General features: G+C 44.4%; 1 protein-coding gene across 1 annotated transcript in view; it reads left to right on the top strand.

Moving 5' to 3' along the window:
* The window catches only part of LOC139265396 (plastin-1-like), a 196,260-nt gene that overhangs the window by 146,139 nt on the left and 37,911 nt on the right, over positions 1-12,210 (top strand). The window contains exons 7-10 of the mRNA XM_070882386.1: positions 4,523-4,688; positions 5,261-5,403; positions 7,415-7,507; positions 7,604-7,796. Of these exons, the coding sequence (XP_070738487.1) occupies positions 4,523-4,688; positions 5,261-5,403; positions 7,415-7,507; positions 7,604-7,796 (595 nt within the window). The remainder of the gene's footprint in view (positions 1-4,522; positions 4,689-5,260; positions 5,404-7,414; positions 7,508-7,603; positions 7,797-12,210) is intronic.

The following is a 12,210-nucleotide window of genomic DNA, read 5'->3' on the forward strand; positions in this document are numbered from 1 at the left end:
TCCCTCAGTACCCCTTTCCTGCTTTCTCTCCATACCCCTTGATCCCTTTAGCCGTAAGAGCCATATCTAACTCCCTCTTGAATATATCCAATGAACTGGCATCAACAACTCTCTGCGGCAGGGAATTCCACAGGTTAACAACTCTCTGAGTGAAGAAGTTTCTCCTCATCTCAGTCCTAAATGGCCTACCCCTTATCCTAAGACTATGTCCTTCCCCAACATCGGAAACAATCTACCTGCATCTAACCTGTCCAGTCCCGTCAGAATCTTGTATGTTTCTATGAGATCCCCTCTCATCCTTCTAAACTCCAATGTATAAAGGCCCAGTTAATCCAGTTTCTCCTCATGTCAGTCCAGTCATCCCAGGAATCAGTCTGGTGAACCTTCGCTACACTCCCTCAATAGCAGGAACGTCCTTCCTCAGATTAGGAGACCAAAATTGAACACACTATTCCAGGTGAGGCCTCACCAAGGCCCTGTACAATTGCAGTAAGACCTCCCTGCTCCTGTACTCAAATCCCCTAGCTATGAAGGCCAACATACCATTTGCCGCCTTTACCACCTGCTGTACCTGTATGCCAACTTTCAATGACTGATGAACCATGACACCCACGTCTTTTTGCACCTGCCCTTTTCCTAATCCACCACCATTCAGATAATACTCTATCTTCGCGTTTTTGCCCCCAAAGTGGATAACCTCACATTTATCCACATTAAAATGCGTCTGCCTTGCATTTGCCCACTCACCTAACCTGTCCAAGTCACCCTGCAGCCTCTTAGCGTCCCCCTCACAGCTCACACCGCCACCCAGTTTAGTGTCATCTGCAAACTTGGAGATAATACACTCAATTCCTTCACCCAAATCATTGATGTATATTGTAAAGAGCTGGGGTCCCAGCACTGAGCCCTGCAGCACTCCACTAGTCACTGTCTGCCATTCCGAAAAGGACCCGTTTATCCCAACTCTCTGCTTCCTGTCTGCCAACCAGTTTTCTATCCACGTCAGTATATTACCCCCAATACCATGTGCTTTGATTTTGCACACCAATCTCTTGTGTGAGACCTTGTCAAAAGCCTTTTGAAAGTCCAAATACACCACATCCACTGGTTCTCCCTTGTCCACTCTTCTCGTTACATCCTGAAAAAAATTCCAGAAGATTTGTCAAGCATGATTTCCCCTTCATAAATCCATGCTGACTTGGACCGATCCTGTCACTGCTTTCTAAATGCGCTGCTATTTCATCCTTAATAATTGATTCCAAGATTTTCCCAACCACTGATGTCAGGCTAACCGGTCTTTACTTACTCACTTTCTCTCTCCCTTCCTTTTTAAAAAAATGGTGTTACATTAGCTACCCTCCAGTCCATTGGAGCTGATCCCGAGTCGATAGACTGTTGGAAAATGATCATTAATGCATCCACTATTTCTAGGGCCACTTCCTTAAGTACTCTGGGATGCAGACTATCAGGCCCTGGGGATTTATTGGCCTTCAATCCCATCGATTTCCCTAACACAATTTCCCGCCTAATAAGGATATCCTTCAGTTCCTCCTTCTCACTAGACCCTCGGTCCCCTAGTACTTTCGGAAGGTTATTTGTGTCTTCCTTCGTGAAGACGGAACCAAAGTACTTGTTCAATTGGTCTGCCATTTCTTTGCTCCCCATTATAAATTAACCTTATTCCGACTGCAAGGGACCTACTTCACTAATCTTTTTCTCTTCACATATCTATAGAAGCTTTTGCAGTCAGTTTTTATGTTCCCGGCAAGCTTCTTCTCGTACTCTATTTTCCCCCTCTTAATTAAACCTATTGTCCTCCTCTGTTGAATTCTAAACTTCTCCCAGTCCTCAGGTTTGCTGCTTTTTCTGGCCAATTTATATGCCTCTTCCTTGGATTTAACACTATCCTTAATTTCCCTTGTTAGCCACGGTTGAGCCACCTTCTCCGTTTTATTTTTACTCCAAACAGGGATGTACAATTGCTGAAGTTCATCCATGTGATCTTTAAATGTTTGCTATTGCCTATACACCGTCAACCCTTTACGTATCCTTTGCCAGTCTACTCTAGCCAATTCCTGCCTCAAACCATCGAAGTTACCTTTCCTTAAGTTCAGGACCCTAGTTTCTGAATTAACTGTGTCACTCTCCATCCTAATAAAGAATTCTACCATGTTATGGTCACTCTTCCCCAAGGTGTCTCGTACAACAAGATTACTAATTAGTCCTTTATCATTACACATCACCCAGTCTAGGATGGCCAGCTCCCTGGTTGGTTCCTCGACATATTGGTCTGGAAAACCATACCTAATACACTCCAGGAAATCATCCTCCACCGCATTGCTACCAGTTTGGTTAGCCAAATCAATATGTAGATTAAAGTCACCCATGATAACTGCTGTACCTTTATTGTATGCATCCCTTATTTCTTGTTTGATGTTGTCCTCAACCTTACTACTACTATTTGGTGGTCTGTACACAACTCCCACGAGCGTTTTCTGCCCCTTGGTATTCCGCAGCTCCACCCATACCGATTCCACATCATCCAAGCTAATGTCCTTTCTTACTATTGCATTGATTTCCTCTTTAACCAGCAGCCACCCTGCCTCCTTTTCCTTTCTGTCTATCCTTCCTAAATGTTGAATACCCCTGGATGTTAAGTTCCCAGCCTTGGTCACCCTGGAGCCATGTCTCCGTGATGCCAATTACATCATACCTGTTAACTGCTATCTGCGCAGTTAATTTATCCACCTTAATCCGTATATCCTCGCATTGAGGCACAGAGCCTTCAGGCTTGTCTTTCTAACACACTTTGTCCCTTTTTGAATTTTGCTGTAATGTGGCCCTTTTTGCTTTATGCTTGAGGTTTCTCTGTCTTCCACTTTAACTTTTCTTCTTTCTATCTTTTGCTTCTGCCCCCATTCTACTTCCCTCTGCCTCCCTGCATAGGTTTCATCCCCCGCCATATTAGTTTAACTGCTCCCCAACAGCACTGGCAAACACTCCCCCGAAGACATTGGTTCCGGTCCTGCCCAGGTGCAGACCGTCCGATTTGTACTGGCCCCACCTCCCCCAGAACCGGTTCCAATGTCCCAGGAATTTGAATCCCTCCCTGCTGCACCACTCCTCAAGCCACATAACCATCTGAGCTATTCTGCGATTCCTACTCTGACTAGCACGTGGCACTGGTAGCAATCCTGTGATTACTACTTTTGAGGTCCTACTTTTTAATTTAGCTCCTAGCTCCCTAAATTCGCCTTGTAGGACCTCATCACTTTTTTTTTTTTACCTGTATCGTTGTTACCTATATGCACCACGACAACTGGCTGTTCACCCTCCCTTTTCAGAATGCCCTGCACCCGCTCCGAGACATCCTTGACCCTTGCATCAGGGAGGCAACATACTATCCTGGAGTTTCGGTTGCGGCCGCAGAAACGCCTATCTATTCCCCTATCACTATAGCTCTCCCACTCTTTTTGCTGCCCTCCTGTGCAGCAGAGCCACCCACGGTGCCATGAACTTGGCTGCTGCTGCTCTCCCCTGATGAGTCATCCCCCTCAACAGTACCCAAAGCGGTGTATCTGTTTTGCAGGGGGATGACCACAGGGGACCCCTGCACTACCTTCCTTGCACTGCTCTTCCTGTTGGTCACCCATTCCCTATCTGCCTGAGTAACCTTTTCCTGCGGTAAGACCAACTCACTAAATGTGCTATTCACGTCATTCTCAGCATTGTGCATGCTCCAGAGTGAATCCACCCGCAGCTCCAGTGCCGCAATGCGGTCCGTCAGGAGCTGCAGCCGGATACACTTCCCGCACACGTAGTCGTCAAGGACACCGGAAGCAACCCTGACTTTCCACATAGTACAGGAGGAGCATAACGTGTCCAGGCTGTCCTGCCATGACTTAACCCCTAGATAAACTTAAATTGGCAACAACAATGCTAAAGGTTACTTACTGGTATAGACAAGAAAATGAAAAACTACTTACCAATCACTTACCCCCTTGGCTGCGATGTCACCCTTCGATTTCTTTTTTGCCTTCTCACCATGCTGCAGCTGCACGATAGGCCTTTATAGGCCTCACCCACGCTGCTGCTCCGCCTCTCCGATTGCTGCCGATCCCCGGACTCCTGCTGGGCCTTTATAGGCCTCACCCACGCTGCAGCTCCGCCTCTCCGATTGCCGCCGATCCCCGGACTCCTGCTGGGCCTTTATAGGCCTCGCCCACGCTGTTGCTCCGCCTCTCCGACTGCCGCCGATCCCCGGACTCCCGCTGGGCTTTTATCGGCCTCACCCACGCTGCTGCTCCGCCTCTGCGCTTCTCCATGTCTGTGCAAACGCCCACAGTAATGCGCCTGAGGAAAATTTCAGAGAGCCGACATTATTCCTAGAGAAACGTCTAGTCGTCTTTTAATATTCATGTGCTACCGATTGTAAATGAGTATTGTATGCATACGTAATTGATGTTTTGAAAACAAAATGGTTGTTTTGCGGATGTCACTGCACTAATTCATTCTCCCACAGGAAAACCTGAACCTTGCTTTGAATTCTGGCTCTGCCATTGGCTGTACAGTGGTGAACATTGGTGCACAAGATCTGAAGGAGGGGAGACACCACCTGGTGCTTGGCCTTCTGTGGCAGATCATAAAGATTGGCCTCTTTGCTGATATTGAGATTACCAGGAATGAAGGTAAATGAGGAACATGGATGGCATACGCAGTCCCATCTGGCAGAATATAACACTCCTGTATTTAAAAGAAAGCATATGCATTTTAAAGGGATACTCGTTGTTTTGGGCAACAAAAGAGTCCAGAAGAACTGTGCTCATTTTCATCACTTTACTCTTATATGCAAAAGATCTGGCGATGACTTCATGACATGAGAAGAATGATTATTGTATGTGTATTATCATTAGAGCAAATACTTTCAACAACTTTTGAGGCATGAAGATGCTCCTTTACAGGGCCCTGTCTCCATGGTAATGTCTGTCAAGCTACTTTACTGTGTTTAATAAACAGGAGAGTGCAGTGATGAAGCTCACCTTGTGATGAAAATGACATTTATAAGTTTGGTTGCCAAGCAGACTACAATGTGGCACATTTTGTTCAGAGTTTTTAAAGCAAGCCTACTCTTAGGTAAACTTACAAAAAATGTCCACAGTATCATGATGTTAAATATATGGTTTTGTGGTTTTGCATGAATATAATATTTTGCATCCTGAGAAATGCTAAGATGCTGATACAGTTGGTTCTTTGATTCTAGCACTTATTGCTCTGTTGATGGAAGGTGAAGAGTTAGAGGAGTTGTTGAAACTTTCACCCGAAGATCTTCTGCTGCGTTGGGTCAATTACCATCTCGAAAATGCAGAGTATAAAAAAATCAGCAACTTCAGTCAAGACATTAAGGTACTAACATTTCCACTAAACCTTTTCGCTACTACATAAGAACATAAGAAATAGGAGCAGGAGTAGGCCATTTGGCCCCTCAAACCTGCTCCGCCATTAATAAGACCATGGCTGATCTGATCATGGACTCAGCTCCACTTCACCACCCGCTCCCCATAACCATTTACTCCCTTATCGCTCAAAAATCTGTCTATCTCCACCTTAAATATATTCAATGACCCAGCTTCCACAGCTCTCTGGGGCAGAGAATTCCACAGATTTACAACCCTCTTGAGAGAAGAAATTTCTCCTCATCTCAGTTTTAAATGGGCGGCCCCTTATTCTAAGACTATGTCCCCTAGTTTTAGTTTCCCCTATGAGTGGAAATATCATCTCTGCATCCACCTTGTCGAGCCCCCTCATTATCTGAAAAGTTTCAATTAGATCACCTCTCATTCTTCTGAACTCTAATGTGTATAGGCTCAACCTATCCTCATAAGTCAACCCCCTCATCTCCGGAATCAACCTCGTGAACCTTCTCTGAACAGCCTCCAATGCAAGCATATCCTTCTTAAATATGGAGACCAAAACTGTACGCAGTATTCCAGGTGTGTCCTCACCAATACCCTGTACAGTTGTAGCAGGACTTCTCTGCTTTTATACTCTATCCCCGTTGCAATAAAGACCAACATTCCATTTGCCTTCCTGATTACTTGTTGTACCTGCATACTAACTTTTTGTATTTCATGCACAGGACCCCAGGTCTCTCTGTACATCAGCACTTTGCAATTTTCCTCCATTTAAATTATAATTTGCTTTTCTATTATTTCTGCCAAAAATGGATAACCTCACATTTTCCCACATTATACTCCATCTGACAAATGTTTTGCCCACTAAGACTGGTGTTGAGCATCTTGTGTGTGGGTTGAGCAGGGGTATGAATACAACAGTACAAGCTTCATCGGTGGAATAGCCTCTTTTTTATCTTCCTTTTTTTCTCAGCAAGTCAGTCTTATATTTAGCTTAGCTCACCCACTCAATCCCTCGATGCTATTCATCACTTTGTAGGTAAGAAGCCCAGTGTCTCCCAGCCCTTCGAGAAGGACAAATGCGGGTGTGACTTCTGCCCTCCCCTCCCCTCTCTTCACTGTACAGTCTCCCTGGTGCCTTTTCCTTAACAACAGGAGCGGGACTGAAATTTAAATTGGGTCGGCTTCAAGTGTTCCTTTTTGAAATTTTGACCGATTTCTCGTCCTTCATGTTGTTTGGTTGCAACTATTTCAGTCTGTTTTGCTGCTCTGTTTTGGACGTTCAAGTTGTTGTAACAGTACTGATTTGGGATTTTGATTGTAACAAACGGGACCTCCTAAAAGCTGCACCAAATTCTTGGGATATCAGATTTTTTATTGATATTTGCTTACAATTAATAGCTCTCAGAACTTGCAATTATTTATTTAAAAAGTTGCATTTTATTTTCCTAACTCTCAAAATGGGCAAATAGTGGGACCTTCTTTCAGCTGGATGTGATGAGATGAAAAATATTTATGCGGCTTAGTATCCTATAAATTGGAAAGGAAAATTTCGATTGGTACAGCACCTATAGACACCATACTGACCAATTCACAGGCAGATAACCATTTCAAGTATAAGAAATACAAAAATGATATTTCCATTGACTTCGAAGGAAACTAAAATTGGGACAGATGTAAAATGAGCTGCCGATTTGCTATCATCCGTTTTATACTAATGCACAAAGTCAGGATCTACCCCCACTGATTTGTTTTGCATAGCAGAGATGTGACGTTCTGTATTGGTGACTGTTCACAGTTGGTGTGTAGACAACACAAATGTTTCCGTCGGTAGAAAAACACAAACAACATTGAATTGAAATCTCCTGTGTGTTTGAGTAATAGGACTAGAGTTTCTGCTGTTTTCTTCCAGTATAACTAACTAACTGTCCTCTCCCTGGAAACTTTAGGGTTTGTTTCATCCCTGTAATCCAACTTCTGTTTGATGTCCCACTTACTTCTAGGATTCCAAGGCTTATTTCCACCTGCTCAATCAGATTGCACCCACTGGAGAAGGTGATGACATGATGATTGTGATTGAAATGGAAGGTTTTAATGTAAGTTCACTTTGGTGCTTTTTATTTGGTATTTGTTCTCATTTCTTTTTTAAGAAACTATTTTGATGTCTACTTGTTCTTTTAATGATCTTACAGGAAAAGGATGATCTTAAGAGGGCAGGATACATGCTGCAACAAGCTGATAGATTAGGCTGCAGACAGTTTGTTACTCCAGCTGATGTTGTCAATGGTAATCCTAAACTCAACCTGGCATTTGTGGCCAACCTGTTCAACAAATACCCAGCACTGCTCAAGCCAAACAAGGATTACGACCTCACTCTGTTGGAAGGTATGAATGTTGGATGTTGAGAAGTATGTAGCTGGATCTAGAATAGCAACATAAGTTGAAAGAGAACTAAACCCCCACATAGAAAGCACTATTTTCATTCCTGTTTTTGATCTTGACTGTTTATTGCTCTAGTGCCTCTGTTAGTTTCTTGCTCCTTTTGTCCTGTGCGCTCCCTTGTTTCATTACGTACACGAATTATGCCTTGATGAGCTTTAAACATGAACAGATCACAGATTTAATCCATAATTCTTAGTGTGTAAAGACTGCTGTGGCACTCCTGGTAACACAGTGATCAACAATATTCTGTTCTAAGACACAATAGGATCAAAGTAACTTTCTCATAATTAAATGAAGAGAAGGTAAGTAATGGAATGGAAAAAAATAACTCGATGCAAGTTTCCAGTGTCCATTTAGGCATGATTCATGTCAACTCCTCAAATGAGGAACTGTATTACGGTTATTTGAAGTCTGTAGCTGGTTGTTCTAGACAGTTTCATTGGGTACCAAGTTTCCGCCCTCTGGAAAAATAGTGCATCTGGAAGAAAAAGGGCGCCGAAAACTTACCTTGTGATTCTGTGAGCTCCTCAGGACATCTTCGTGTTCAGCGTGGTTGGGGGTGGAGCCAGGTCCCAGTGCTGAAAACAGTGCCGGGACCTCTGCACATGCGAGCTTGAGTGTGCGCACATGTGCAGTAGCTCCTCGCCCCCGAGGCTGTGTGGGAGGGGCCCGACTCTTGCCCTCGGACCTCCCTCCCATTCAGCTCACTCCTCCCCCCTGGCCCCCACTCCTCTTCAGCATTCCCACCCCTCCCTCCCACCTCTTCTCTCTCTTTCCCCCCCCAAAGCCCCCACCCCCTTCGCGCTCCCCTCACTCCCCGTCGTCGGCAGGGCCTGACCGGCATCTCGTTGGGGGCGGGACACGAGAAGTGTCGGCGGCAACGGCACGACCCGGCCCGTACAGCCTCGCCACCTCCCTCCCTCCTCTTCTCCCCCCACCCCCCCCCTCCTCTCTCTCCCTCCCTCTCTCTCTCCCTCCCTCCCTCGCTCCCTCCCACCTCTCGCTCGCTCAGGACATCTTCGTGTTCAGCGTGGTCGGGGGTGGAGCCAGGTCCCAGTGCTGAAAACAGTGCTGGGACCTCTGCTCCCTCCTCCCAACCTCTCGTTCCCTCCCTCCCTCCCCTCTCTCCCCCTCCCTCCCTCCCTCCCCTCTCTCCCCCTCCCTCCCTCCCCTCTCTCCCCCTCCCTCCCACCTCTCTCTCCCCCTCCCTCCCTCCTCTCTCTCCCCCTCCCTCCCTCCTCTCTCTTCCCCTCCCTCCTCTCTCTCCCCCTCCCTCCCTCCCTCCTCTCTCTCCCACCCTCCCTCCCTCCCTCTTCTCTCTTTCCCCCACCCTCCCTCCCTCCCTCCTCTCTCTTCCCCCCCTCCCTTCCTCCCTCCTCTCTCTTCCCCCACCCTCCCTCCCTCCCTCCCTCCCTCCCTCCTCTCTCTTTCCCTCCCTCCCTCCCTCCCTCCCTCCCTCCCTCCCTCCCTCCTCTCTTTCCCCCCCCTCCCCCCCTCCCTCCTCTCTTTCCCCCCCACCCTCCTCTCCTTCTGCCCCCCCCACTCTCCCTCCCCCACCCCTTGGTTTGCTCGCCCTCCCCCTCCCCTCGCTTTGCTCTCCCTCTCCTCTTCCTCCCTCCCTCTCCCATCCTCTCCCTCTCTCCCTTCCCCCTCCCTCCCTTCCCCCTCCCTCCTCCTCCTCTCCCCCTCCTCTCCCTCCCCATCCCTTTCCTCTCCCGCTCCTTCCCTTCTCTCCCCCTCCCTTCCCTCCTCTCCTCCCACTCCTCTCCCCACCCCCTCCCTCCCTCCTCTTGAATTATGTTTGGAGCGGGATGTAAATGGTCAAATTGCTTCAAAATGTGTTTTGTTTTTGCTTTCCTTGGTGAATGCAGAATTGACCCCTCCCATTGTAGGTACTGTATTTAGAAACGATTAATGTGCTCGCACACCCCTCTCTTTTCAACCCCTCCCTCTGCTCCATATTTTTACAACTGTTGATTTGCTTTGATAACAGGGCAGTTTCTGGGAGTCCTTTGCTGATTTACATAGCTGCCTTTCCTGGAAACTGCCATCATTTTTACACTGAGTAACCGAGTGTGACGTGACTGTAGGTGATTTATTTTTCTCATGTGAAAGTCATGACTGGAAACAAGTTACAAAGCAAACATTCAATTGAATGGTTCTGGTGCCATAAATGCAGAACCCAAAGATTGAATGAGACAATAATTTATAATTATATAGTGTATAGTTTGTTGTTGTTTTCAATGTTTTTATCATTGTGACAGCCCACCTGAGCATGGTTGTGGCAAGTTGAGGTAAGTGGAAAGGAATCACGCTGATGTTGACTTCTTGATGTGAAAATATACAACACTGCATGAAGGGTGCTGTTATATGAAGATTTTATTTTCCAGTTGTGTATCACTAATGAGGAAACTATACGCTATATATGATCAAAATTAAGGATGCATTATGGAAAATTCTTTTGATTTCTTTTACACCCATGTAATCTAAGTAGCAGATATTAATTGACAGATATGTTTGTATTCACTTACGAAAGTGAAGACCGACACTGGTTTTCATTGGCAACACTTGTCAGTAAGGAAGGCAGCATGTTACCTTGGCGGGGTTTCCTCCCTCCCAATTATCACCTCAATATTTAAAAATGTGTTTGAACTCTAGGGAACATCTATACCCTCGCCAGATTCCTTTCTAAATTGGATTTGAAGAAGTAGAATAGAAAGCCAGTGGATTTATAATTCGAATATAAATTGTACAAAGTGCCTTATCATCTTAGATGGAATTTACCTCAGATTTAAAAAAATTACTATGATTTTAGCGTACAAGTGTTTTTAAAATTTATTTGTTCAAATAATGCATCGTTAAACCTTGCTTATTCCTCTGATTTTCTAAGCAATACTCAGCATGCAGTTTTTCTGTGCCTTGAAATGACACTTGTTTGTGTTGTCTGTAACATAAGATACCGTGTACTTCCATGTTAGAATATCGTGTCTTTGAAAAACAATTTTTTTTAACTTAGTTAATTTCCATAATCTGGAATTTATTATTTTCTGAATAAATCTGTTGTTTATAAAAAGTAGAAATAAATATTTATTTGGTTCTAACCTCAATGATACATTTGTAAACTTCTGATCTAAGGCAATTATTGTAAAAATATGAAGCCATTTTTGGTGGTGTGCAGGACACTGTACTGTGCTGTGCACCTGGGGGAAGTATAGGATTAGGACAAAGAAAACAGTGGGGTGTGAATTGTACTTTCATAACTCAGAATTATTTTTAAATCTGGGAGAGTATGCTTGCTAAGCAAATTAAATAAATCTGCCAGTTTATACGAATAAGCACAATAATCTTTTTTTTTTACTTGAAGCTATATGTCCTATATTTATGAAACTTGGAGGATAACTTATAAATGAATTATGCTTAATAAATTCAATTTTAATTTGATTTCCAAATTGATATCTCACTAACCCCTGTTACACCACCCGTCTACATTGTTGCAGAATCAGGCTGTGGCCTTTTTTTCTGTGGTTATATCTTATTTCATTTTAGGTGATTTAAAATGAATGGTTAGATACAATACAGGGTTATTTAAAGGGTAGCAAAGGCAGATCAATGGATTTAATTGTATGTCCCTCTTCTTGATTGCCTGCATTAAATAAGATTAATGTTTTAAGTAGATTCGTGTTCTTGCAGTCAGACGACTATTTACATAAATATATATATATATATATATATATAGGTCATCTGGTTGCCATAGTATTTGTGCCTGCGAAGAACTGCGAGCAGATGCTGTAAGAAAGACTCTCAGTTTTTCTGTGAAGTTAATTGTAGTGACTTTTCTGTTCAAGTAGTGAAATAGATTCCTCTGACCATTGTTGATAGATAAAAGCAAGGCAAAGATACCCTGACAATCCAGTAGCAATAAGTAGGTGTATTCAGGGCCTCACTCAGACAACATGCTAAAAACACGGAATGATAGAAATAGGCAGTGAAACGACAAACAGCCTAGCTAAGTTCCCCTTTAGGAGGATATCACCTAGTGGATAATGTATAGATTTGATTTAATTGCCTTTAAAGTTCACAGTTTTATAATGGATCCTGTTCCAGAAAGACGCCCGGTGGTAATTTAAGTGTCACGGATGGTAATACCACAGTTCTAAGTTTCCTGCTGGCGAGGTGTTGGGGATTATTTTCACATTGCTCGATATTTCACAATTGCAATCTATCAAATAGAACTGCCATCGCTCGTTTTCCCTTACAGCGGAAGCTCCATTTCCACCAAGCCAATTATCCCCTTTGTGGATATCAGCCAGAATTTTTCATGTGACAAAGCCTTGCAGGAGACACTGCCTCATTACCC

The sequence above is a fragment of the Pristiophorus japonicus genome, chromosome 6, assembly GCF_044704955.1.
Source record: "Pristiophorus japonicus isolate sPriJap1 chromosome 6, sPriJap1.hap1, whole genome shotgun sequence".
Classification (NCBI taxonomy): Eukaryota; Metazoa; Chordata; class Chondrichthyes; family Pristiophoridae; genus Pristiophorus; species Pristiophorus japonicus.